Source organism: Neofelis nebulosa, chromosome 4 (assembly GCF_028018385.1).
Source record: "Neofelis nebulosa isolate mNeoNeb1 chromosome 4, mNeoNeb1.pri, whole genome shotgun sequence".
In the NCBI taxonomy this organism is placed as follows: Eukaryota; Metazoa; Chordata; class Mammalia; order Carnivora; family Felidae; genus Neofelis; species Neofelis nebulosa.
Genome location: NC_080785.1, coordinates 162,698,914 through 162,725,801, shown reverse-complemented (window position 1 = coordinate 162,725,801; position 26,888 = coordinate 162,698,914). Strand labels below are relative to the sequence as shown.

At 54.0% G+C, this 26,888-nt stretch overlaps 2 protein-coding genes and 1 long non-coding RNA gene across 6 annotated transcripts; 2 read left to right on the top strand and 1 right to left on the bottom strand.

Annotated features, from left to right (window-relative positions):
• Positions 1–738: 738 nt before the first annotated feature.
• LOC131510682 (uncharacterized) lies at positions 739–2,199 on the bottom strand. The gene is made up of 2 exons (XR_009261138.1): positions 2,139–2,199; positions 739–1,829 (listed from the first exon to the last, which is right to left on the bottom strand). It is a non-coding gene; the product is annotated as an uncharacterized LOC131510682 (long non-coding RNA).
• Positions 2,151–3,836, top strand: UBL5 (ubiquitin like 5). Of its 4 annotated transcripts, none has more exons than XM_058728117.1 (5): positions 2,151–2,289; positions 2,566–2,632; positions 2,808–2,891; positions 3,052–3,089; positions 3,670–3,836. In XM_058728117.1, exons 2-5 carry the CDS (start codon positions 2,577–2,579, stop codon positions 3,711–3,713), a joined length of 222 nt encoding a protein of 73 aa, XP_058584100.1. In that variant the 5' UTR covers positions 2,151–2,289; positions 2,566–2,576; the 3' UTR covers positions 3,714–3,836. The 4 variants fall into 4 exon arrangements, with proteins under 4 accessions (XP_058584100.1, XP_058584101.1, XP_058584102.1 ...); XM_058728118.1 differs by having other exon boundaries at positions 2,225–2,301; XM_058728119.1 differs by having other exon boundaries at positions 2,228–2,309.
• A 7,015-nt stretch (positions 3,837–10,851) lies between these two features.
• PIN1 (peptidylprolyl cis/trans isomerase, NIMA-interacting 1) lies at positions 10,852–23,275 on the top strand. Its single transcript, XM_058728116.1, has 4 exons — positions 10,852–10,984; positions 13,020–13,232; positions 21,662–21,772; positions 22,653–23,275. The coding sequence occupies exons 1-4, from the start codon at positions 10,927–10,929 to the stop codon at positions 22,760–22,762; spliced, it is 492 nt and encodes a 163-aa protein (XP_058584099.1). The 5' UTR covers positions 10,852–10,926; the 3' UTR covers positions 22,763–23,275.
• Positions 23,276–26,888: the final 3,613 nt, after the last annotated feature.

Sequence of the window (26,888 nt, the reverse complement as noted above, 5' to 3'; positions counted from 1 at the left end):
GCAGCTCGGTCAGTTGAGCATCTGACTCTTGACCTCGGCTCAGGTCATGATCTCGTGTTCATGAGATTGAGCACCACATCGAGCTCTATGCTGACAGTGCAGAACCTACTTGGGGTATTCTCTCTCTGCCCCTCCCCTGCTTGCCCTTTCTCTCTCTCTCTAAGTAAATAAACGTTTATTTAATTTAAAAAAAAGGGGGGGGCGCCTGGGTGGCTCAGTCGGTTAAGTGTCCGACTTTGGCTCAGGTCATGATCTCGCAGTCTATGAGTTCAAGCCCCATGTCGAGCTCTGTGCTGACAGCTCAGAGCCTGGAGCCTGCTTCAGATTCTGTGTCTCCTTCTCTCTCTACCCCTCCTCTGCTCATGCTCTATCTCTCAAAAATAAACATTTAAAAAAAAAAAAAAGGACACAAATGCTTAGACAGCATTGTTCATAGTAGCAAAAAATTAAAATTAAAAAAACGCACACATGATTTATTATGTGTCTCACTCTTTTTTTTTAAATGTTTATTTTTGGGGCACCTGGGTGGCTCAGTCGGTTAAGTGTCCGACTTTGGCTCAGGTCATGATCTCGAGGTCTGTGGGTTTGAGCCCCGCATCTGGCTCTGTGCTGACAGCTCAGAGCCTGGAGCCTGTTTCAGATTCTGTGTCTCCCTCTTTCTCTGACCCTCCCCTGTTCATGCTCTCTCTCTGTCTCAAAAATAAATAAATGTTGAAAAAAATTTTTAAAAATAAAATGTTTACTTTTGAAGTTTTGAAGTTTATTTTTGAAGTTTGTCCCCATGCGGGAACCTCAAGATCATGACCTGAGCCTAAGTCAAAAGCTTAACCGACTGAGCCACCCAGGTGCCCCTTGTGTAAATTCGTAAAGGACTGGCAGGGGCTGGTCCAAGACCCATTCTTACTACAATCCCAGGCTGGGAATTGCTATCCCCTTTCCATAGATGAGGAAAATAAGAATAAGTGTGGGTAACTGTATTCCTTGAGATCATACAGTGTAATATAAAGCGGTAATGTTGAGGTTTTGACTCATCTAAATCCAAAGCCTGTGTCTCCAATCTCAGTAAGTTTTCCACTCAGAGTCCCTCCCCTCTCAAGCGCACTCAGAAGGGCTCTCAGAGGAATGACAGGTCAAAGTTCTGAGCAGAAAGGCCCCTGAACCTAGTGTTTGTGGTAGGACCTCCTGGGCCAGCTCCCTACACCAGGTCAGCCCCACACAGGGTCACAGAGCATCTGCCCTTTCCACAGAATGACCTCTCATGTCTCCCACCTAATCTCATAGCCCAGTTTGAGAAGGTGGATTGGGCAAATCAGAAGTGGTGGCTCATTTTCAGGGCGAATGCCTCCAGGGTCACCAAACTGGGAAAATCCTGTCTGCCGAGAAAGAATGGTTGACCAGTTCCACTGGCAGCTATTTGCTCGAACTCAGAGAAGGGTACCCCCTGTCCCACCAGCTCTGGGGAATCAGACCAGTCCAGGGGCAGAATCGGGACTGAAAGGCAAGGCTGAGATCTGGTACAAAGTGCTCTCTGCAGGGCGGGAGCGTCCTTTCTTGAAGACACAAACGTGGGTAGTTTTGTCCTTGTGCCGTTTTCAGTTTACTTGCCGGTGTTGACAGGCTGGCGTGCAACCTGGACTCCATTCTAAGTGCTGGCGTCCAGGACGAGATCAGGCGGCGTTTCTGCTTACTGACTGCGGTCTGCGCCCAGGTGTCTTGGAGGGGTTGGGTGGGAGGGGGGCGCTCAGGCGCGATAGCCAAACGGAGGAGTGAGCGAAGAGGCCGGAGGAGGTGACTGCATGACTGGACCCAGGCTCCCCATAGCCCCGAAGCTGCAATTAAGAGGCTTCGTCGGGCTCAAAAACGGGAGGTCACTACCCCCACGGGATGTCCCCGGAGCCCCCTCGCCCGCCCCATGTTCCTACCAGAAGCCACACAAGACGGCGTCTCCCCACATCTAAGGGGCCCCAACCGAAGGCTTCCAGCGGGCTGGGCGCCGGCCCCTGACCTCTGGCTTTCCTTCCACGCCCCTTCCCCGACCAGGCACGGGCCGGGACGCCGACTGGGCCCCACGCACCCACGGCAGGCGGCCCCTACCCAGCCTTGGGACCCTGCACCGCTCCTGGGAACCGCAAACCCACCCTGGGCCTGGGACCGGAAAGAAGTCGTAGGGATGTTGAGCAGGGAGCACGGACCTACGCTTCCGGTTGCTCACTTCCGCTTCCGACTCTGACCGGGGTTCCGCCTTCGAGAGAGGGGATTGTGGCGTCGGCGGATTCCAAGCGTTTCGAGGTCAGGGGCCAGGTAGAGAGGTCCACAGTTGGGGAAAGCTGGTGGGACCCGGCCATCAAGGGTCTGTGCCCCTGCGAGAGGCGAGGCTGGGCCTTCGGGCGACCTGAAGAGGGGAGGCGCGGCTCCCTGGGGTCCGCGGTCCTGAGACTGGGAGTCCCGGGAGGACACGGATCTGGGAGGTTGAGGGGTGAACATAGAGCCCAAACCCGGGGTCTTGGGTCCTGGGAGACCCCTGAAGCCCTGACTCTGCTGCCTTCCACCCCGCGCCCTGTGTAGCTCCAGACAGGATGATCGAGGTTGTTTGCAACGACCGTCTAGGGAAGAAGGTCCGCGTTAAGTGCAAGTATCCACCGGCGGCCGAGAGGCAGTGGTTCCTGGGGCACCTCAGTCTGTGTTGTAGGGGGGACTTTCCTGGGGGAGGGGGCGGATGGGGTCCTGGTAGAGTGCATTCAGCCCTGGAATGTCCTCTTCCACGTTCTACCTCCCCCTTCCATTTTCCTTAACTCCTCTGCGCCCAGCACTGATGACACCATCGGGGACCTTAAGAAGCTAATCGCAGCCCAAACTGGCACCCGTTGGAACAAGATCGTCCTAAAGAAGTGGTAAGTACAGTGGTAGAGCTGGGCGCTGGACAGGATCAGTCCAGAGGTTTGGGTTCCAGAGCCCTGCAGGCAGCCCTTTGCTTAGGCAGGGCTTCCTCGGCTTGCCTCTAGTATGAAAAGCCACCTTAGGGCTTCTGTCTAAAAGGTTTCTATCCCACAGGTACACGATTTTTAAGGACCATGTGTCCCTGGGGGACTGTATCCTTTGTGTGACTTCTTGAGGAAGGGTCTGCATACCCGACTTGGTTCTCTTTGTTCCGTGCTGGAATCTATGTGCGATTGTGCGTATAAAACGTTTAACTTAGTGCGCAGCACATGGTAAGCATTTCGAAAATGGGAGCCACGTAATTATTTTGTTGGGGGAGGAGGGTGGGTGGTGAAATATTTTGACTTGGTTTAGAAGACACTGGAAGGTCAACATGTTTCTTACTGAACTCTACCTGAGTGTGGACAGGAGGCCAGGATGGAGTGAGACTCAGGCATGTCTGTTGTGCAAAAGGAGCATCAACTTTTTTTTTTTTCTTTCTTTTCTTTTCTTTTCTTTTCTTTTCTTTTCTTTTCTTTTCTTTTCTTTTCTTTCTTTCTTTTCTTTCTTTTCTTTCTTTTCTTTCTCTGTCTGTCTTAAATGGTTTGGATTCTTTCCAAATCAAAATGACCCGGTTCAAAATGCCTTCCTTGGGCCTGGGTGGAGCCCTCAGGCCACCCTGACCCACCTGTGCAAGATGATGGGGGTGGAGCTGGAACCCACAGTGAGAATTCCTTAACACCTTCACTTCAGATGAAATCCACGATGGGATGAACCTGGAGCTTTATTACCAATAGAGCAGAATTCCTTCCTGCTGACCATCCTCCCCTCCTGTTTCCTCTCTGCTCCCACCCTCATCCCCACACTGGTATGGATGCTTGTTTTTAAAAACTCCTGTTAATAAAATATTAGAAGTTGCATCATTGTTGTCCTCTTTGAGCGAGGCCTTATCTAACATGGGGAGGGTTGACATCCGGTTGTCACTCTACTTTCTACGCAGCTGCTCAGTGAGAGTTCAGGATCAACTGGGTGTGACCCAACCCGCAGCTCTGGGTTTTGCCATGGGTCTGTGAAAGAGGTCGTGGGATTATCGTCATCCTGATAGATTAGTGAGTGTCTGGGTAAGGACACTGGATGTAGTAGTAAGGAATACGGGTTCCGGATTGAGACCAACTATGGTTGGAATCCTGGCTCTGCCACCAAGAGTGATCCTGAGCAGAGTAGTTAACTTCTCGAAGCCTTCATTTCCTTATCCAAACTGGAACTGAGAGTGTTTACTTCATTGTGAAATGTAGATGAGCTAAAGCAGGGTTAAGCATCCACAGGTCCTGAACTTTTGAAATCCCAGAGGACAGAGTGTGGCAGGGGCTGAACTTTGGTCATTAGTGGTGGTATTTGGGGAAGTCCGCCTCTTCGATTCGAGGTGTCCTGCTCTAAAAAGGAGCACCATGATGGCACTCACATCTCAGAGGCAGTGCAGTTAAAATATCGGGATGTCTGGCACAAAGTGTTTTCACCTGTCTCCAGCCTTCCCCCAGGTATGAGTAGACAAGACACCAAACACCCCATCTGTGTTCCCTGGGCCACAGATCCCAGGTCCATGTTGGCCCTTCCCCAGATCCTTTTTCAGGAGCTTCACCCAGAAACTTGCCCTGTCCCTTTTCCCCACTCTTACTGACCTGGGTGATTTTCTGCAGTACGTTAACATGTTCGAGTCTAGCCTACTGCTCCTCCCCTCCCCCTAAATTCCACCCAGTCTTCTGCCTCCTCCCTTCATTTCATTACCAAGCTTCTTGGGAGGTGGACCTGCCAGCCGCCTGGTTTTGCTGGCCTGTAGTTCATGGAGGAGGATCTCGCCTTGGTCTCCATTAGACACCTCCCTACCTGCCTTCTTGGCTTCCCTTCTTAGGACTCCCCTCCCTCCTAACATCAGAAATAACTATTTCCGGGGCGCCTGGGTGGCGCAGTCGGTTAAGCGTCCGACTTCAGCCAGGTCACGATCTCGTGGTGCGTGAGTTCGAGCCCCGCGTCAGGCTCTGGGCTGATGGCTCGGAGCCTGGAGCCTGTTTCTGATTCTGTGTCTCCCTCTCTCTCTGCCCCTCCCCCGTTCATGCTCTGTCTCTCTCTGTCCCAAAAATAAATTAAAAACGTTGAAAAAAAAAATTAAAAAAAAAAAAAAGAAATAACTATTTCCTGGGGCACCTGGGTAGCTCAGTCGATTAAGCATCTGACCCTTGATTTTGGCCCCGTGTTGGGATTCTTTCCCTCCCCCCCCCCCCCCCCCGCCCCGGCCACACGCACTCTCAAAAATAAATAAACAACAACACATTTCTGTTTCCTGATACCTTGTTCTTCCTACTCTTAGAGTTGTCTCTCCCCATATTTGTTTATTTAGAAACAAACCTGAGTTGCCTGGGTGGCTCTGTCGGTTAAGCGTCCGACTTCAGCTCAGGTCACGATCTCACGGTCCGTGAGTTCGAGCCCGGCGTTGGGCTCTGGGATGATGGCTCAGAGCCTGGAGCCTGTTTCCGATTCTGTGTCTCCCTCTCTCTCTGCCCCTCCCCTGTTCATGCTCTGTCTCTCTCTGTCTCAAAAATAAATAAACGTTAAAAAAACAAAATAAAAAAATAAATAAAAGATGACTGCTGAGGGGCGCCTGGGTGGCTCAGTCGGTTAAGTGTCCGACATCAGCTCAGGTCATGATCTCATGGCCTGTGGGTTTGAGCCCTGCATCGGGCTCTGTGCTGACAGCTCAGAGCCTGCAGCCTGCTTCAGATTCTGTGTCTCCCTTTCTCTCTGCCCTCTCCCACTTGTGCTCTGTCTCTGTCTCTCTCTCAAAAAATAAACATTAAGAAAAAATTTTAAAAAATTGATAGCTAATGGGGCGCCTGGGTGGCGCAGTCGGTTAAGCGTCCGACTTCAGCCAGGTCACGATCTCGCGGTCCGTGAGTTCGAGCCCCGCGTCAGGCTCTGGGCTGATGGCTCGGAGCCTGGAGCCTGTTTCCGATTCTGTGTCTCCCTCTCTCTCTGCCCCTCCCCCGTTCATGCTCTGTCTCTCTCTGTCCCAAAAATAAATAAAAAAACGTTGAAAAAAAAAATTGATAGCTAAAAGATGACTGCTGATATTTGCTTGTAAAAACAATCCAAATGTTTTGTTAAAAATTAAGTTTTTTTTAACATATTATTATTGAGAGAGACAGAGCATGAGCATGGGAGGGACAAAAGAGAGGGGGAGACACAGAATCCGAAGCAGGCTCCAGCCTCTGGGCTGTCTGCACAGAGCCTGACGCAGGGCTCGAACTCACAAACCACAAGATCGTGACCTGAGCCGAAGTCGGACACTTAACCCACTGAGCCACCCAGGCACCCCTAAGTTTCTTATTTCTCAACAGCACCCCTCCCGCCAGTAACAATTGTTAACATATTTAAATGAATCCAGAAATCTGAAATACAACCTGTAGTTTTTATACAATTGGGATAATTATGTGTTCTGTGATATACACTCTTCAGTGCTTTATTTTTTTGTTAAGTAGGCTCTACACCCAACGTGGTATTCAAACCCATGACCCCGAGATCAAGTCACATGCTCCACTGACCGAGCCAGTTAGACACCCCAGTAGCGTTGTTTTTTATGCTTTAGTTTTCACCTTTCTATATAAATTATCTCATTCTTCATTAGTTGTTGTTTGTTTTTTTTTGTTTTTGTTTTTGTTTTTGTTTTTGTTTTTGTTTTTGTTTTTGTTTTTACTGATATTTGCTTGTTTTGCTTTTTTTTACACAAAAAGGCAGTAGGAGGGATTTGTGATGATGGAACTCCCCTGTCTGGAACTGTGGATGCAGGACTTTGCATTTGTCACTCAAGATGTAGGAGGAAAGATGGAATGCAGCCTGTATTATAAATGAATCACATGACTACACCTAAAGGGGTGAGGAGAAAGGAGCTGACCCAAACAACTTCGGAAAAAGCATTTTGACTGGATACTGTAAGGCTAAAGACAAAAACAATTATACACAAACACTGTACTCTAGTTAAATAAATTCCTCACAGCATTGTGACTGAGCAATTCTGGAACGACTTTTGTACATACATAAACACGGTGGAACAGAGGGGTAAATAAATATATTGTAGATAGTGAAAGCCAGATTTCTCACTGCTGGAGAAAGAAGTTACAAACAAGGTGGGACGGAAGGAGATAGAATAATCCAGCCCTGCGAGGCTGGATTAGAGTGGGAAGCAGCAGTATGGACTCATGTTTGTAGTTTAGTGTGCAGATACCTATGTATACACATATATTTCCTTGCTTTATCCACTTGGGCCCAAATGAGTGACACCCCAGTAGCAATGGACATACCCAGCACCTAGATCTTGGTTTCTAAATACCATTCTCCAATGAAAGGAACCAAGGCTTGCAGAAGTGATTGGTTCCAGAGCTGGGACAGAGAATATACAAGCTGAGCCTGGAATATCTTGTGGTGCCAGGAAATAGGAAGTGCTCAAATAAAAGGGATGAGAGCATGTAGAAAGGGCACAGAAGCCAACCTGTGAAAGAGCTCCCAGTGGCCAAATTTGGAACAATGTGCACAACAAAATAATGATAGTATCGGACTATAAACAGAAGAAAACAAATATCTTTGAGCCCATGCTGGTATCAAAAAATAATTGAATATATAGGGGCGCCTGGGTGGCTCAGTCGGTTAAGCATCCGACTTTGGCTCAGGTCATGATATCACGGTTTGCGGATTCGAGCCCCACATTGGGCTCTGTGCTGACAGCGTAGAGCCTGGACCTTGCTTCAGACTCTGTGTCTCCCTCTCTCTCTGCCCCTCCCCCACTCACATTCTGTCTCTCTCAAAACTAAACATTTAAAAAAAAATTTTTTTTAATAATTTAATACATAAATGGGGAGAAGGGACAACTCTTTTATTTTTAAAAAAATTTTTTTAATGTTTATTTTTATTTTTGACAGAGAGAGAGAGACACAGATCATGAGCAGGGGTGGGGCAGAGAGAGAGGGAGACACAGAATCTGAAGCAGGCTCCAGGCTCTGAGCTGTCAGCCCAGGGCCTGACGCAGGGCTCGAACTCACAGACCATGAGATCATGACCTGAGCCGGAGTCTGATGCTCAACTGACTAAGCCACCCAGGTGCCCTGGAACAACTCTTTATGACAAAAAGATTCCAGTTAAATGTAGAAGGAAAAAGGGAAATAAATCACCATAGTAAGAACTGTAGACCAGAAATACCAATAGATGCTAAGATTGGTGGGCAAAAGTTTAAGCAGAAGTAGGATATTTGCACAGTCTCAAAGTATCTCCCAAAAAGTAATTCATTACAAAAAGGAAAATAGTTGCCTTAACCAATCAATCAAAGTTAATAACATCACGAATGGTAGGCAGACTCTAAGATGGTCCCTAATGATCCTCTTGTCCCAGTATTCACATCTTTGTGTAACCCTTTCCTCTTGAGCATAGACCAGACCTAGCTTCTGACAAATAGAACATGGCAAAGTGATGGGATATCACTTCTGAGATTAAGTTGCAAAGAGACTGTGGTTTCTGTTTTGCCTGCTCTCTTGCTTTCTCACTTGCTCATTGATGAAAGCCAGCTGCCTTACAGAGAGGCCCTCAGCCAATAGCTAATGAGGAACTCTTCTTCAGTCTGTCATCCCCTCAGTAACTAAATCCTGCAGGCAACCACATGAAGGAGCTTGGGAGTAGATCCTGCTCCAGTCAAGCCTTCAGATGAGACCACAGCCATTTCTGCTGACACCAGCTAAACTGTGCCTGGATTCCTGACCCATAGAAACTGAAATAATATTAGTGTGAATCCACTGAATTGTGGGATAATTTGTTTTGCAGCAAAAGATGCCTTAATGCAGCTAGTAATACATTGCAACATCATTGATCACCTGGTATGATGCACTGAGAAGGGCACATTGTCTCTGGATATCCTTCCCAATAACACATAGCCTCAATCAGATCATGAGAAAAATATCAGACAAACCCTATTACAACAAAATATCAGAATGAGAGACATTCTGCTTTTTGAAAGTATCAAAGGTCATGAAAGACAAGAAAAGACCTACATGTTATATACTGGAGGAAACTAAGGAGACATGACAATGTGGATCCTGGGAAAGCTGGGGAAATTCTTTTCTAGAGTTTAGTTTAATTAATGGTATTGTACTAATGTTGATTTCCAATTGTATTTACAAATGCTTGATCATTATTCTAAGGCAGGGTTTCTCAGCTTTGGCACAGTTGACATTGGGGCTGGATAATTCTTTGTTGAGGATGCTGTGCCTTGTAGAATGTTAAACAACATCCTTGGCTTCTACCTACGAAATGCCAGTAGCGTCTCCCTCCCTACCATTTGTGACAACCCCAAATGTCTTAAGACCTTGTCAAGTGTCCCCTGGGGAACAAAATCACCCCTGGTGATCTCTGTTTCATTATTTACTTTTTTAAAGATTTTATTTTTAAGCAAACTCTACACACAATGTGGGGTTTGAATTCATGACCCCAAGAGCAAGAGTCACATGCTCCATCGACTAAGCCAGTCAGGTGCCCTACCTCTGTTCTATTATTATGTAAGATGTTAATATAAGAGATGGCTGGGTAAAGAGTATATGAAAAATCTACACTATTTTTGCAACTCTGCACTAAGTTGAAAATCATCTCTTTTTTTGAGAGAGACAGATTTTTAGGTAGACTCCATGCTCATTGTAGAGCCAGACGTGGGGTTCAATTCCATGAGCCATGAGATCATGACCTGAGCCAAAATCAAGTTGGATGCTTAACCGACTGAACTGCCTAGGCACCCCTGATAAATATTATTTCTTATCCTCATTTGCATATGGAGAAGCTGAAGCACAGAGGTTAAGTAATTTGTTCAAGGTCATAGCAAATGGAGGGCTGGGCTTTGAACCAAAGTAATCTGGCTCCTTAATGCTCTTAACCTACTACATCCTGTCTCAGATTCCTTGTAGACATATTTCCCTGTATTTCATATCACTGCGCCCCATTCTTTTTAATGGTCACATGGGTCTGGTTACAGATGAACTATCATCGAACTCTTCCCTGTTGGTGTCTGTGCTCTCATATCTGTCTCCAGCCCGTCCTCAGGCACCTCCTCAGTGTCCCACAGGTGCACACTCAACTTTAAATGGATTCAAACCGAGCTCACCATCCTCCTAATCGGCGGGTCCTCCTGTGTCCCTAGCTAAGTGGTAATGCCAACACCCACCAGTCACCCAGCACAGAGGCAAGAGCCAGACTGAGAGGGAATAAGTAGAGTAGGTTCCAAAGGAAGTAGAAGATGTTTGGGTCAGTGGCATCGGACAGGGTTAGCCTTGCCCTCCCCCCCCCCCCCAAAAAAAAAAAAAAAAGAGAGGTGGGAAGATAGCTTTGGACATCTGGAGAAAGCAGGTGGGTAGAGGGAGGATGGAGGAGCCAAATTTAGGCTTCTGGGTTCTTCGCGGCTCATCACCAAGGCGACTACGTCGCTATGGCAACAAACTAAGGCAGCACCAACTCTTTCAAATACCTCGTGGGCTGCCGTCACCCCCAAACCACCCAGGCACTTCCGCATGGGGGGTTGCGGGAACGGTTCAGGAAGGCGGGATACTGACGCAGGGACCAATCGGATGGGGCCTGTGGCGAAGGACGCAAAAGATGGGGTCGGGACTTCTTTGCAGCTCGCCAAAGGGCGTTGAGAAGGACGGGCTCCTTTCCCTTCTCTACCAGTTACGGGCCGAGTGAGGAAGGGGGCGGGACCGGGGTGAGGCCGTACGGGGGCGGAACCCCGGTAAAATGGGGGAGGATCCGCCTAGTCTTGGTGCTACCCAATAGGAGGCCAGAACACCTCTCCGGACTGTTGGGGTGCCCAATGAGCATCGTCGCCGGGCCCCGATGCGAGGAGCTCCGAGCCAATCGGCGGCGGCGGTGGGTGGGCGCGGGCGGCATAGGCGGTGCGGCGGAGGCGGAGCGGGCGCTGCGGCAGGAGGGAAGATGGCGGACGAAGAGAAGCTGCCGCCCGGCTGGGAGAAGCGCATGAGCCGCAGCTCAGGTGCCGCGGGGGTCGGGGCTGGGGCGGGGCCGCGCGGGCCCGCGGAAGCAGGGCTCGAGCTCGCCCCTCGGGCGCAGCGCCGCCGCCCGATTCCCGTGGGGTCTTGGCTTCTCCGCGTCTTCCCAGGGTAACGGCCCGGGCCCGCCCCGTGGGGGCTGCGAACCTCTGGAGCGGGGATGCCGGAGGAAACTGAGGCAAGGGGCGGGCCCGGAGAGACCCTGCGCGCTGCCGGGGGGGGTAAAGGGCCCGTGATGCCGCAGCACTCCCCCGGGTGATGGCACTAGCCCTGCCCATCCGGCTGACACCTTTTGGCCTAATGCACCTGACGTCCCCGGGGAACGCCTGTGCACCCCGCTGGGCCCGGGGGACACTCCTGGGGAAGGACACCCCAACCCCATGCTCAGGGCGTGGCTCCAGGGTGGTGCTCGGCCTCGGGTGCACAGCCTACTCCTGCCATCCCCACCTAATGCTGAGTCTGCGATATCCGCTCGGTGGTGTTCTGCCTCAGGATGGTCCCTGTGCTGGGAGCCCGATTTCAGGCTTATCCACAATAATAATATCAATAACAGGGCGCGTTCATCTCACCGTCCAGCATTGTGCCAGGTGTTTTAAGTGTGTTCTCTCTCTCGCTCTCTGAATGACCACAACTGTAGGAGGTAGGTAGTTACTATCCCCATTTTGCAGGTGAGGAAACTGAGGTCGGGAAACTTAAGGAACTCACCCAAGGTCATTCATTCCAGGGGGGCAGGGGTTAGATTAGAACCCAGTCAGTCTGACTGCAGAGCCCCCTGCCCTTGTCACGCAAACTCCTGAGGATCAGGCCCAGCATTTCACTGCACCGCCTCCATAACCCATAAAAATTGCACAGTTATTTCTGTTAATTGAATGCCAGGCACTCTGGTGACCGCTTCATGTGTATCATCACTATTCTCCACATTAACCCCATGAAGTTATGTCCTTATTCTTTTGCTTCACTCCCTCTTTTCAGATGAGAAAACCAAGGTTCGGGGGGATAGAGGCCGTTGCCAAGGTTTTAGAGTCGGTCAGTGGCTCAGCTCTCACCCAGCCTGCTCCAGCCCTGCTCTGTGGCTGCAACCTCGTGATGAATCTGATGCTCGGCCCAGTTCTGGGCCCCCTCTCTTGCCTTTTCTGCCTGCCCCCTCCCTCCCTGATGGTCTTCCTCAGGGGTGACACTCAGCTCTTCGTGGTGCAGGGTGCAAGTTGTCCACGCAGCCCAGGCAAAATGTCAGCCCCCGGAATGGTGCCTGGGCTCTACTGGGTCCTACTTCAATCTTCTTCTTTGCAGCCTTCAGTCCTTCATGCTCCTCAGGCCCTGGGTAATGTCTGGCCCCCAGCCGTGCTGGTCCCTAGTTGTGCAGCACTGTGCACCGAGTACGGATTAAGAAGAGAGCTTTTGTGTTTGACACCCTGGGTGTAATTCCTGCCTCCAACCCGGTGTGCCTGGAGCAGAGTTTACACTCAGGAAGCGTTACCAAAGATGGGGAAAGGGAGGCCTCGTTTTTGTCATCTCTAAAATGGAGGTTATAGCTATCACACTCTTCAGGTGTACCGGCCACTATCCTAAGCATGTTACAGATGCGAACTCATTCCCTTCGAACAGCCCGACAGGCGGGTACCGGTGTCTCCATTTTATGCGTTGAGAACGTGGAGGCCCGGGGAGGGGAGTTCATCCAGCGAGTGACAGAGCCAGATTTGGACAGGCAGTCTGGCTGCTGAGTACGTGCTCCGGTCCGCTCCGTGTCCCCCTGGCTTCCTCTCTTCTGTCACCCTGGGTTATTTTCCTCCTTGAAGTTACCAATAACTAAAGTTGTGATGTTGTCTTATTTGCTTGTCTGGTGCCTCTCTGCCCCCACCTAGAATGTTAGCTCCCTGAGGGGCCAGTGGCACGTGGTGTAGGACCCAGTGGATTTGCTGCATGAAGGCATCCCATCGGCCAGTCCCTTATCTTGGCCTCAGGGTGGCGTCCTGTGAGCAGGTCCCAGCTGAATTCCTGCCCCCCCCACCCCCCCTCCAGGCAGGGTGTACTACTTTAATCACATCACTAACGCCAGCCAGTGGGAGCGGCCGAGTGGCAACAGCAGCAGCGGCGGCAAAAATGGACAGGGCGAGCCCACCAGGGTCCGATGCTCACACCTGCTCGTCAAGCACAGCCAGTCACGGCGGCCCTCGTCCTGGCGGCAGGAGAAGATCACCAGGACCAAGGAGGAGGCCCTGGAGCTGATTAATGGTGAGCAGGGCTGGAAACGGGTGGGGGGGGGGGTGGTGGGGTCTCCGCTCCTTGGGGGCCAGAGCTGGCCTTGTGGAAATCACCCCAGCTAATTCAGCCGTCAGCGTTGGCTGATACAGAAGTGCCTGTACCCGACCTGAGCCTCGCCCACCCAGCTGTCTCTCCTTTTTCTTTCTCTCTGGCATTGGGAGGGTGAGCCAGGTTAGGAAGGGAGGGCCCAGCCTTGGGGGCTGGCAGACCCGGGTTCAGATGGTAGCCATGCCCCATAAGCTCTGTGACCTTGGGGGAGTTGTGCAACCTCCTTTGAGACTCAGTTTTCACCTCTGTAAAATGGGCACCGTCACACACCTGCCTCTGAGGCCCATTGTGAAGATTCAGTGAGGTGAGAGTGTTTGGTGCACGGTGGGCCCTTGGCCAGTGGGAGTTATTGTTGATGGTAATGTCATCGATCAGGGTTCTGGGGCACATATGTGGGTGGGTCAGGAGAGAGGTTGGAAAGGTAGCAGCTTAGAACTTGCTAGCAGACTTTGGTTAATTAATTCTGCCCTGAGAGAAGAGGCTGTTCCTGTCTCTGTTCCATGGTTCCTCCGTGGTCTAAGCAGTAGTGAGCAGACAGACTTTGTCTTAAAAGGTCAGGTAATAAATAGTTTAGGTTTTACAGGCATACGGCTCTGCTTTGTAACTGATAGCAGCTTGAGATAATATGTAAACAAACGGCTGTGTATGTGCCAATAAAACTTTATTTACAAAAGCAGAACTTAGCTCATTAGGGGCCATAAGTTGTAAACCCTGGTGTAGAGCTGCTGGGTATGGCCGCCACTCCCCACACAAGGCTGTTTTCACTTAAATTAATTAAAACTAATATTAGAGACTATTCCTCATACTGGCTGCACTTCAGGTGTTCAGTAGCCACATGTGGCCAGCGGCTGGCATCTTAGCGCAAATAGAAAACATTTCTATCCTTATGGCAAGTTCTTTTGGGTGGTGCCGGTCTGGATCTCGCATGTGGTTTTATCATCCATTCAGGCTCTGCCACCACAGACCCCAGACCCCTCCTGGGCTGCTCTTACCCCATATAACCAGTGCCTTACCCAGACCCAGACAGCCCGGGTTCCCATCTGGCTCTGCCCCAGCCCTGGCTCTGTGACTTCGGAAAAGTTACTTAACATCTCTGAACCTGTCTTTTGACTTGTAAAATTAGTATTTTGACCATTGAACCTATCTCCTAGGGTAGTTGTGAGCACTCTGACCTAATTAATGCAGTAAAGCCTGAATAACAGTTCCTGGTGTCCAGGAAATGTTCTCTAGTTGCTAGCGGTCATTAGGGTGGTTGTTCTTAGCCCAGGCCTGGCCAAGTGCACACTTGGTCAGTATTGGCTGTTGTTTTACTATCCCATCCCAGTATTTGGCCTATAGGATATTACTTACCCAAACCCACGCACCTCCCCCCCCCCCCCCACGGTGTCTAGCACGATCCATGCATGGCCCCTGTGAGCCTCCTACCTCAGCATTATAGAGAGGAGCAGAGTTCATGCACAGAATCTGGACTGAGCTCCGTGAAGGCAGGGACTGGCTTTCTTCCCACCATATTCCCAGCGTTCAACACACAGCCTGGCCTACAGTCCCTGCTCACAGCATTGTTTCAGGAAGCAGCGGGAAGCGAGAAGGATTCCTAGCAGAGGAAATGGCAGAAGTAAAGGCCTAGGGCAAGGCTGTAGCCAGGACTCTGGGGAAAGACCCTTCAAGGGCATGTCCCAGCCAGGTTGAGGAGGGCTCTGAATGAGTTGAAGAGTTTGGGTCCTTTCTGGAGACGGCAGGAAACACACGACTCCATGTGCCTGGGGGATGGGCCTGTGACGCTTTGCTTTCAGGAGAGAGCTGTGTGGCTGGAGGGTGAAGGGCCGGGGAGGCCCGGAGCCCAGCCGATTGGGTCTAGCAGTGAGCGACGAGGGGGGGTCTGCCCGCCTCAGGGGAAGCAGAGGAAGTAGGTGGGGAAAGCCCAGAGAATCACGAGGGGACTTCTCGAGTCCTCCCAGCTCAAATGGTCCCTGTCCTGAGCCTTTTGGAGCCACGAGAGTGGGCAAGAGGTAATAGGCATTTGGAGATCGAGTGACAGGAGGTGCCACCACTGACGGAGGGGACTCGAGAAGGGGCGCAGTCTGGGGAGGGACTCCTGAAATCTGAGGAGCCCGAGGAAGAGCTGTTGGGGGCAACTGCAAGAGGGTCCAGGTTCAGCAGAGCACCCAGGCCAGAGAGGGAGACCCTTGGAACGATCCTGGCAAGAGATGGCAGGAGGCTGAGGCAGGTGGGCACGGGGAGATCTGAGCGCAGCTTGGAAGGAAGGCTGTCACACCCTGGGGACTGCCTGGGAGGGGCAGGTGAGGGTGCCTCCCCGTCTCCAGGAGGGACGAGTGTGTGCCTGGTGGGCTGATATTGTGGTGGGAGCGGGGGGAGGGGGGGGTGCTGAGGTCAGCTTAGGCCTTGGCGAAGGGGTAACTGGGAGGTGCTCCCAGGAAGTAGCTGGGCTCTGGGGCCTAACCTTAAGTTGGTGCAGACTTGGGGGTGTTACTAGGGGCTGGCTGCACGTACCTGCGCGGATGGCCTGGGGGCCCTGCAGCTCCAAGCAGTGTGACCTGATGGGCCAGGGAGCGGTGAGGGGAGCAGATTCTGGAGAGTTGAGAAGGCAGAATCAGGAGGACTGGGTAACGGATTAGTTGGGTGGGAGTAGGGTAAGGTCAGAAGCAGTGTGGCCCGTCCTGGAGTCACACGGAGATGGAGCCTGGTGCCAGCTGTGAGGCCTTGAGCAAGTGTCTTTATTCTCTGAGCCTCAGCTGCATCATCTGTAGAATGGAGACAGGATGGCCTGAGATCCAGGGGCCGGCAGCTGACTGCCCAGCAGAGCGCTGGGCTCAGGGCCTGGCGCTTGCTGTCCCCACACGACCCCCGTCACTCGGGCACGCGTGGCTGGGCGCGGAGGTCTAGGCAGGGGCTCGGGAGCCTGGTGTGCTCAGCGTGCAGACCCTCCGGTGACCCTGGCCTGCTGACTCGGCGTCTTGGAGCGGGGCTGGGACAGGCTCCCGGGGGGTCATTAGGAGAGCGCAGTGAGCGGTGTGCTTCGTAACCAGACGCTCGGGTGTGCCGTGCCAGCAAGCTTGGGGTGTCGGGGCCCGGTTTTCTCTTCGTGAAGGTAGATGTTCCCTGCGTCCTGGGCTCGGTCCGGGTGATCAGATCAGGATTTGGGGTTGACTCTCATCAGTACCCATTTAGATCCGGCGCTCCCCCACTGCCCCGAGGGGACGGGCTGCCCGCAGTAAGAACCAGTGTGCGCATTTTCTGCTGAGGCGCCTTTTCCCAGTGTCGGCTCCACTGCAGCTGCTGGGCTACGGCCAGGCCCTGTCAGGGATCTGAGGACCAGCTGCCTGTCATTGCCAGTGTCCTTGTGTAAGGAGGCCGGGCTGTGGACAAGCCCTCTCCACCTGCTCCCCGTCCCTGAGGGTCCCAGGGAGGCCCCGGTGTGAGCAGCAGTCCCCTCAAACATACACCCGGGGTCTGAGGGTCAGTGAGCACCTTTGACCTAGTGTCCCCACACAAGGTCAGTGACTCAGGAGTATTGCAGGGGCTGGCTGCATGTACCTGCATGGATGGCCTGGGGGCCCTGCAGCTCCGAGCGGTGTGACCTCGCGGGCCAGGGAGGGGTGAGGGGAGCAGATTCTGGAGAGTTGAGAAGGCAGAATCAGGAGGACTGGGTAATGGATTAGTTAGGTGTGGGGTGGGTGCTGGCTTCAGGCTGGGTCTCTGGCCTCTCTGGGCTCCTCCTTCTGGATCTTGGGTCTTTTGGGACAGCAGACCTAATCCTGTCACCTTTTTCTCTGTCCAGGCCCCTTCCCTAGTTTGTCCCTGAACCTTTTTAGAGTCAGAGGCCACCGCATTATTCACTCACTTTCACCTAAATGATTATGGTGTATTAGCTCGGGGTGTTCTAACAGAATACCACAGACTAGGTATTTATTTGCCACAGTTCTGGGGCTGGAAGTCTGGGATGAAGGTTCTTTTTTTTTTTTTTTTTTTTTTAATGTTTGTTTATTTTTTTTTAATTAATTTTTGTTTTTTTTTAACATTTATTCATTTTTGAGACAGAGACAGAGCATCAACGGGGGAAGGTCAGAGAGAGAGGGAGACACAGAATCCGAAACAGGCTCCAGGCTCTGAGCTGTCAGCACAGAGCCCGACGCGGGGCTCAAACTCACGGACTGCGAGATCATGACCTAAGCCAAAGTCGGACGCCCAACCGACTGAGCCACCCAGGCGCCCCAGTGTTTGTTTATTTTTGAGAAAGAGCGTTAGCAGAGGAGAGGCACAGAGAGAGGGAGACACAGAATTTGAAGCAGGCTCCGGGCTCTAAGCTGTCAGCACAGAGCCCAATGCAGGGCTTGAACCCACGAACTGTGACATCATGACCTGAGCTGAAATCAGACACTCAACTGACTGAGCCGCCCAGGCACCCCTGAGATGAAGGTTCTGACCAATCCAGTTTCTGGCAAAGACTCTTCCTGGTTTGGAGACAACTGCCTTCTCGCAGTGCGCTCATGTGGCCTTTCCTTGGCGTGTGCACGTGTGGAGAGAGAGACGGAGCTCTCTGGTGTCTCTTCTTATAAGGACACTAATCCTATGGGATCAGGGGCCTCCCCTGTGACTTCATTTAACCTTAATTACTTGCATGAAGGCCCATCTCCAAATACAGTCACATTGGGGGTTGAAGCTTCAACATATGAATTTGGGGGGACACAATCAGTCCCTGACATATGGACTGACAAGTAGTAACTGTCAGGCTTGTTTCACCCCAACGACTGTTCCAGCAGTAACTACCCCTCCTGGTAGCCCTTCTGGTGGGAGCTGCTATAATCAGCCCATTTTACAGGCCAGGCAAGTAAGGCTCCAAGAGGCAGTCACCCCCACAGAGGGTCACAGAGCTCAGGATGGGAAGAGCTGAGGTCTGAATGCAACAGTTGGGGTCCAGAGTTTACCCTCCTTAGCCTCAGAGACGCACTGAGCCGGCCAGCCCGTGATCTGTCAGCAGCGACAGGTGCCCTGCTGTCGTGCACACAGTTTCCAGGGCTCCTGATCTCCCCTTCCTGAAGCAGGTGGAAGTTCCCCACTCCAGACTGGGAGGTCCTTGAGAGGCTGCCCCTGGGTCTGCCTCGCTCTCAACTGGAGCCCCTTTGGATGGGTGCCATCTTGGTGAGGGGTGTTGATGTGGGCAGGTTAGGCCAGGGCATTGCCAGGCGGGCAGGCGAGGGTTTCCTTTTCACCCTCTCTTCAGCATTTGGATCTGAGATGCACAAGAAAAAGACACGAGGTTCCAGCATTTTCTGCCTGAAGAGCTGAGGGGGATCCCTCTCCCTCCTTCCCCGTGGCCTGTTTCTGTCTCATTTATTCATGAATTTCTTCAGCATTAGCACCTGTTCTGTGCACAGAGCCGGGAACTGGGAACCCAGCAGTGAGCAAGGCCAACCCAGCCCTGCCCTCTCAGTATGAGGTGACTGACAGACCACAGACAGGACATTGGTAAATGCACGGAGGCTTCCTCATGCAGTGGGGGTCTTAGGAAAGGCTCCTCGGTGAGGCCAGAGGACAGCAGGCAGGAGGAGACCATTAAACAAAGGCCTTGAGGTGCTGGGGGCAGGGCAGGACTGGGAGGGGCGTCATGGGGGATGGGGTAATACTGAGCTAAGGGGATGCACAGAGGTCTGAGGGTTCCCTCGCATCTTGGCTTGTGGGCCAGACTCCTGAAGGTCAACTTCTAGAAAGGGGAGATTGGAAAGGAGTGTTTTGTTTTTAATTTTTTTCTTTAACATTTATTTATTTTGAAAGACAGAGCATGAGCAGGGGAGGAGCAGAGACAGAGAGGGAGACACAGAATCCGAAGCAGGCTCCAGGCTCTGAGCTGTCAGCACAGAGCCCGACGTGGGGCTCGAACTCACGGACCGTGAGATCATGACCTGAGCTGAAGTCGGACACTTAACCGACAGAGCCACCCAGGCGCCTGTTTTGTTTTGTTTTTAAGTCACTTAAGGCTCCTGTCCAAGCAGAATGTTTTCTGAGAGTTGGCTGGCCAGGGAAAGATTTGGGTGCTGTGAACGGTGGTGGGTAAAAGCTTGGCTTTTATTAGATTTTTAGGCTGCTTTCAGTGTATGTGTACCTTGGCCAGGCCGTCTAGTCTCAGGGATCCCTGCTGACTCACGGCCCCAGCTGCTGGAGGATGTGGCAAGGAGGGGCTCGCCCTGGGCTGGGGGGCTGGGCCTGGCCCTGCAGGTGCGGGGCCTGTGCGGACAGTTATGCTTCCCGGAGGCAGGCAGGTACAGCGGGGAGCACCGCGCTCCGGATTCTCCGGCCAGCGTATTGGGGTCCACACAGAAAGGAAAGGAGGCAGAATCTTGAAGCTGCCCAGGTGAGGCAAGGAACGATAAGCAGAAGTCCAGGGAATGGAGAAGGAGGCCTGTGTTCATGATGTCCAGTTCAGCTTGGATCACGGATGGACGCAGCTGGCACAGGGGGGCCCCCTAGCCGCCCCAGGGACGTGTTCGACCACACCAGGGCAGTACAGGCAGAGGCCACCACAGCCTACAGGGGATGGGGCTTGTGTGACATCGGCGAGCCTTTCTGACCAGGCAGCATACACTGACGGCCGGACCAGACTGAGACGTGCAGGCGAGGGAGACCAGGGATGGGCAGGGCAGATCAGACAGAAATAGGGGTAGCGTTCTCACTGGGATGCACAGCCCTCACAGAAGGGAGAATTGTGACAGCAAGTGACATTTGTCAAGGTCTCCATGCCGGGCACTGTGCTGTGTGTCGCTGTGGCCTGCTGGAAAGTGGCTAATGGTTCAGAGGCAAAGGGATGGTCGGAACATGACAAGAGTGACAGGAACACGGGACAGGCAGGGTGGTGGGGACAGCCGTGGAAGCAGCCAGGCAGATCAGGTTCCAGGACATCGGTTGCTGCCTTGATGTGCAGCAAGATGGAATGATACGTGTGTGGTCATGGCTGTGTGTTTTGGTTGTGGTCCTCGCAAAGTCTGCGCTAGCTCAGCGTCAGGCAGATGGCCCTGCCTGGGTCTCTGGGCTTCAGTGCACGAGAGAGAGATTAATCAGCAGTGTCTCTGGCGCTCACACAGGATCAGTGGAGGGAGTGTCACGGTGGTGTTCAGAAACCCACTGGCAGGTAGGACAGGGTGATCCTCACCTGCGGTGTGGGCTGGGTGGGTGTGTGGAATGTCCCCAGGAGAGTAGCTGTCAGGGAAGCCACGTGGGAGCAGCTCAAGGTGAAGGGCCATTCTGGTGGTCTGGGGCTGGATGTCCTGGGGGCCCCGCCCAGTGGCTGCACCCGCGGTGGGGTGGGGGGTGGTGGTGATGCAGGGACCAGACTTGCAGGAACACTCACTCATGTGCCAGGCCAGCTGGTTGGAGCAGGAGGGAGGCATTTAGGGGAGGAAGGGATGGCTTCTGGCTGCAGGAGCTCCTGCCTGGACTCCAGAGCGACTGGGGGCTCCTCCCCACGGTGCACACACAGTCCTCCCGCGCACTCTGCGCCCCACATGTGAGTCACCCAGGTGCGCTGTGCTGCCCCCAGCCTCCCTCTCCCCGCAGGGAGAATCGGCGCCCAGTGGGGACAGTTCGCACCCCACAGAGGGTGAATCCAATGCCTGGTACCAACACATCCTTTAGGGGCAGCTGGGGGAACTGTGTCAGCCACCTCTGGGGCCATAGTCGACGTGAACAACACGTGTCCCACCTAAGCTGCCTTGTGGTCTCTTCACAATGCCCCAGTGAGCAGCCTGGACCTTCATCCCACTTTCTATACATTGGACAACTGAGGCCCAGGGGCTGAGGAGTTAGCTGGCTCCTGTGGCAGAGCTGGCCTGGTCCCCCGGGCTCCTCCCTTTCTCCTAAAAGTCTCTAGAAAGTTTCCCCATCACTGCCCCTGGGGGATCTTGGACTGGGTGGGAGGGGGAACCTGGGTCCCAGCATCTCTCTTCAATGTCAGCCCAGCCTTCTGCTGTCCTCCCCGATGTATGTGTGCAGGGTAGGAAGAGGTCATGCTGTGTTCATGTCCCGTTTGTGGGGGGAGGCGGTGGAAGTGACAGCGGGGGTGGAAGAATGGGGGGCGAGCCCAGCATGGCTGTCGAGGCCACTGCAGGGCCAGGGTGTGCACACATGTGGAAGGCACCGTTTCATGGACAGTGTGACTACACACACGTCAGGGGTGAGGAGGCATTCGTGGATGTGTGTGAGGCCAGTGTTCACATGTGCATGTGTGCAAGGTAGGGCAGGGGTTACATGCCGCCCTCCATCTGGAGCCCTCCACCTCGTCCCGGCCTGCCTTTGACATGCCGTCTCCCTGTGTGTCCCCGTTTTGTGTATGTCTACAGGCTACATCCAGAAGATCAAGTCAGGAGAGGAAGACTTTGAATCTCTGGCCTCACAGTTCAGCGACTGCAGCTCGGCCAAGGCCAGGGGAGACCTGGGTGCCTTCAGCAGAGGTGCGCAAGGAATGGGTGCTGCCGAGCTCTGGGGGGGCTTCTGTCCCATCAGTGGGGGTCCCCTAGCCAGGTAGAGGTTGGGAGGGGCGGTCCCTGCTGCAGAAGCCTTGAGGCTCCACCAGGTGGCAGCACAATCCCTCAAGCTTCAGTGGTTGCCCTGCTTGGGGGTGGCTGGGCCACAGAGCCTCCTGCCTGGTGTCCTTCAGTCCTGGGATGGGGGGGGGGGGGTCGGTCTGCGTGTCTCTGTGCAGTTGTCCCCATCAGGGACCCAGTAAGGTAGGTACTCTCCTCCTGTTGGGGGTATAAGGCTGAGTCCCCTGAGCGCCCCAGGGCCTGTCCCCTAGAATGCCCCTCCCAACACCACCTTCAGGAGTGGGGACAGCAGGAGAGAGGGGAGGAGGGTGAGGGGAGGGTAGCAGCCCTGGCTTTAGGCCTGTCTGGCTCAGGCAGTGCAAGGGGAGGAGCCACCACCCCCTCCTTTTCCTCCTCTCCCCCTCCATACTGGGGTCTGCAGAGCATCAGGGCTGGGCCAGAGATGGGGTGAGGCAGGGGGGAGCGGTGTTGGCAAGGGGCTGTGAGCCGAGGCAGGCAGGACAGGTGATGTGGCGGGGGCTGGGATCGGGGGGCCCAGGGAGGTGAGTTCATCACTGAAATATGTCTCTAAGTGCACAGCAGCACCTCTGCCTGCCATCCTTCATGCTGTCCTCAGGCTTCCTGGGGCTTCTTAATGGCCCTGCCGCCCCACAGTGACAGGGCCGTAAACCGCGTGATGGATGAGCAGGAGGCTCAGCGCAGGTGGGAGCCCCATCTGCCCGCCCTGCCCGGTCATGGCCCGCGGTCATGTCTTGACCCCCACGCCCCATCCCTCACGCTTCCCCAGGTCAGATGCAGAAGCCGTTTGAAGACGCCTCCTTTGCACTGCGGACGGGGGAGATGAGCGGGCCCGTGTTCACGGATTCCGGCATCCACATCATCCTGCGCACGGAGTGAGGGGTGTGGGTGGCCCAGGCCCGGCCTGCAGGGTAGGGCGGGGCTAGACGGGTGGCTGGGCCCACGGACCCTGCTGCTCCCTGCTGGCCACCAGGTGCCCCTCCCTGCTAATGTCACAGTATTTATTGTTCCCAAAATGGCCGGGGGTGGGGGAGCTCTTCACCACTGGGGGCTCCCTCTCTGCCCCCAGTTGGGGCTGTCCCTGCCAGACTCCTCTCCCCTTTAGGAATTGACTTCAGAAGGGCGGCTGCGTGGGGAGGCTCCCAGACGGAAGGGGTGGGGGTGACCTGTCCCAAAGAGAAGGCCTAGTCAGCTGAGCTGCCCCCTGCGTCCCCCGACCCAAGTCCAGGATGGGGGCAGGAGGCCCCCGGTTGTTTCTGGTTATGCTATGTTCCTCTATTCAGTTGCAAAAAGCACATGCTCCACTTGGGGCCCGGGCCGCCCAGCCGCCTTGGGGCCTCGCTGAGCATCAGTGCAGCACCCCCCTTGCCCTCCATTAAACTTGGAACCACTGCTCTGCTGTCCTGTGTCTCGTTCCCTCCCCGCTGAGGCGAGGGGGCAGCTGTCGGAGTGGCAGTCGTGTTCCGCCGACCCTAGTGTCCAAGCTGCATTTCCTCCCTGAGAAGCTTCTCTTCATCCTGGGCCCTGGGGGCTCCTGGCGGGGAAGACACCAGTCAGCGCCAGTGGTCCTCGAACTCGGGTGTTCAAGAATGTTCTAGAAGGCAAGAGCAGTGCACTGGCCCCACATCTCTGCATGCAGCAGACCCAGGTGGAGCTGGGGATCTGCAGGGGATCCTTGGAGAGCCAGACTGAAGCCTCCCGCCCCCACTGCGCTGGGTGCCCTCCACACACACACACACACCCCCATACCCTCCACAGGCCGCTCCTAAATAGAACAGATTACATCCAGCACTCTGATGCCTGCTTCCCTGTTACCACAAATGCTTCTGGCAGGTTGTTCCTGGGTCCTGCCTCCTCCTCAGATGTTGTTACCTTAGCAACACGGAACCGGCGGGAAGGGAGAAGGGCCACTGCCAGGCACCTCTGAGAGCGGGCATCCCACCCGGCCCTCTGGAGGAGGGCGTCCCTGGACGGGACCGTGGGTAAAAGGCTGTCTTGGGAGCAGAGGGGATCCCTGTGGCACATCAGGTGGACGCACCTGCCCGGTGGCCTCCGGGTGTGGCCCCCCTGGTTTCCGTCACCTCGCAGCTGCCCCTGTGCCAGGGCCTAGGCTGGGGGCCCAGTTCATTCGGGGGGTTTGTGGGTTTCACCCGCTCTGCCCCCTCAGTTAATGGGAACCAGTCCGGATCGGGGGGTGGGGGATGGCAGGCTAGCAGGGCTCGGGGACCTGAGCAAAATAAAGGCCTGCCCAGCCCTACTGACCCCAAGGGAGGCCCCCGAGACTGTGCCTCATAAACAGTCACCTGGGCCAACTCCCATCTGGCTGGTTTCTGGAGCAATCGCTCTCTGCTCACTGCCTGCCAGAGTGTCATTAGGAAGGTTTAATGGGTTTCCTCTTGGCTCTGGCAAGCTGTGGGGGGAGCCGGCGGGCTGGTTGCACCTCCAAGCAGAATCTTAACATCGCCTGCGGGGGCCACGAGGCAGGCAGCAGCCCGTCCCTTGTTTGCACCAACAATTCTGTGGGGTCCCGGAGGGCCCACCCCCCCACCCCCACCCCACTGAGACAGCAGAGCCTCTGGGAAGGGGCAGGAAAGAGGGCGGGGCGGGGGGGAGGGTGTGGAGAGGGGGTTGAGACACCGCTGGGGAGTGTGATGTGTTTTCCTGGGTGGGGTTGGCAGGGAAATGGTCTTTGTGGCATTCTCTGTCACTTTGGGCGTGTGTGTGTGTGTGTGTGTGTGTGTGTGTGTGGCCATGTGACTCTAGTTATCCCTAGGTGTGTGTCCTGGGTGACACTGGGAGTCCCCCCTACTGGATGTGACCACTCCTCCTCCGTTTGTCCAAACAAAAGAATATGGCTGTTAAGTAAACGTGCCCGGAGTCGGCTCAGTGTCAGGCTGTGGCTCCCCTCACCTGCTGCACATTCCCACCCGCTGCCTCCTGCCTGGAGGTGGGGCTGTAAATCCCAGGCCTTCTGGGGACGACGACGAAGGTGCATTCGTCCCTCCTGGCCCTTTAGTCGGGCATTTCCCCGCCCCAAATGCCCTGGGGACAGGGGTGGTTTCCACTCTCCTGTCACATGCACCAGTTCGGGCTTCTGTGGCCACGCGGCAGGGCCGGAGTAGGTCACCTCAACTCGGGGTGACGCGGGCTCTGCCACGAGATGGGCTGCGAAGCTTCTCCAGGGAGGCCAGGCACACGTCCGTCCGGAGGGGGAAAGCCAGAGTTGGCAGCAGGCAGCCTAAGGCACACAGATCCTGGCCTGGTCTGGGGAGGAGGGGTATTCCTCTCCTGCCCTACCTTGGTCGGCACAAAAGCTACAAACAAGCGTCAGGAGCACTGGGGCCTGCCTCTGTGTGTGACGGGGGGAGAGGGCGCTTAGGGCGCCAGGCGCTCTGGGCATCACTCGGAGGACAGGCGAACCGACGGGACGGACACCCACGGCCCGCCCGGTACTCTGTGCCCGGTTCCAGGTTTGTGTGTGTTTGGGACAGAGACTCAGCAGCCCTCAATCCCCAACCTTATTTTGGGAGTTGGAGAGACCAATGAACTTCTCCCCGCCCCCACTGTGAGCTATCTGGGGGATTTGCCTCCAAATCAATGTATGGGGGCAGGGGCTCAGGGGACCTAAGTGTCCCAGCCCTGTGTTTTTTTGTTGTTTTTTTTTTTTTTTTTTAAGCAGGTACAAAGTGCCTCTCTGTGGGCTTATCTGGGAATCAGTTCTTTTTCAATGTCAAACTTGTCAATTTAAATGGAAATTAATTGCTTTTGTTGAAGATTTCTTTAAAAATTGGTTTTAAATGAGTGCATTAGGCAGTCCCATTTATTATTCATTGGTTTCATTCGCAGCATGGCCCTGTGTCCCGAGTTCCCGGAGATGGCAGCATGGAGCGGAGATGATTTAATCAGAGGTCATTAATTAGAGATGGGGGTGGGGGGTAGCTCCCAGAAGAGCGGTTTCGCCTCCTCCATGGTCCCGGTGGGCTGGGATCTAGGCCTGTGGGGATTCTTTGCATAATATTCCTCCCTGGCTTCAGTGGGGGCCTGTGGTGGGGCGAACGTGGGTGGTGGTCAGCGCAACCTTTGTTCCCGGTCACCTGCCCCAGAGGTGACTCTACCCTCTCCTGCAGTCTGTCTCACCTCGGCCACCAGGGATCTGGCTAAAACAAAGCCCTCATCTGTTCTTTCCCTTCTGTGCACGCCACCCCCCGGCGCCCCCCCCCCCCCTTAGTCACATTACCAAGGCTCCTAAGGAATGGGCCTCTGCTTCTCCGACCTCTTCGACTCCCTCTCATGCCCCTTCCTGCCTCCCATACTTCCTAGCTTTTCCCATCCTTCCCTCCAGGAGCTCTAGGCCCATCGCTACCCCAGCCCCCTCAAGGTAAATGGGCTCCAGGTGTAGGGTGTGGGTGTGTTCGGCTGAAGGTACCCAGTGCGCCTTCAGGCTGTTTCTTTTTTTTCAGTGAACTAGGAACAGGTGCAACTCATGTAAAATGATTTTGAAATCACAAAGCAAAAAGAGAAAAGGAAAAATACTACTGTGTCCCACTCTCTCATACCCAAATTCTTAAAAGCAGCCAAATTGTTAAAAAAAAAAAATCTCTCTCTCTCTCTCTCTCTCTCTCTCTCTCTCACACACACACACACACATACACACACACATTTAAAAAGTTGCCAGATGGCTCAGTGATGCAAAACCAGTGATGGAGAATATTCATCTGAGGCCTGTTTTCATCTTTGTGATAGAATTCTCGGTTGTTTGAATCAAATAGCTTTGAAACAAATTGGTTTTGAACAAAGCAACTTTGGATGGGGGTCTCTTCGCCCGTCTTCCCAAAGGGCTCGCCCAGCCGTGCCCCCCTCCTGCCACACCCCGAGGCTGGGCTTGGGACAGCTTGTGGCATGGGACACAGGGGGGCACAGGCTGGGATGGGTCTCCAGGCTCGGGCTGAGCCTCCCTCCACCTGGCTTCCTCTGCCCCGTCTGGACACACAGAGCAAGGAAAGCA

Coding starts and splice junctions, on each gene's coding strand:
- UBL5 (XM_058728117.1), top strand. CDS start 2,577: ATGATCGAGGTTGTTTGCAACGACCGTCTAGGGAAGAAGGTCCGCGTT. Junction 2,892..3,051: donor AAGATCGTCCTAAAGAAGTG/GTAAGTACAGTG, acceptor TCTATCCCACAG/GTACACGATTTTTAAGGACC. Junction 3,090..3,669: donor CCATGTGTCCCTGGGGGACT/GTATCCTTTGTG, acceptor CCTTCACTTCAG/ATGAAATCCACGATGGGATG.
- PIN1 (XM_058728116.1), top strand. CDS start 10,927: ATGGCGGACGAAGAGAAGCTGCCGCCCGGCTGGGAGAAGCGCATGAGC. Junction 10,985..13,019: donor GCGCATGAGCCGCAGCTCAG/GTGCCGCGGGGG, acceptor CCCCCCCTCCAG/GCAGGGTGTACTACTTTAAT. Junction 21,773..22,652: donor CCTGGGTGCCTTCAGCAGAG/GTGCGCAAGGAA, acceptor ACGCTTCCCCAG/GTCAGATGCAGAAGCCGTTT.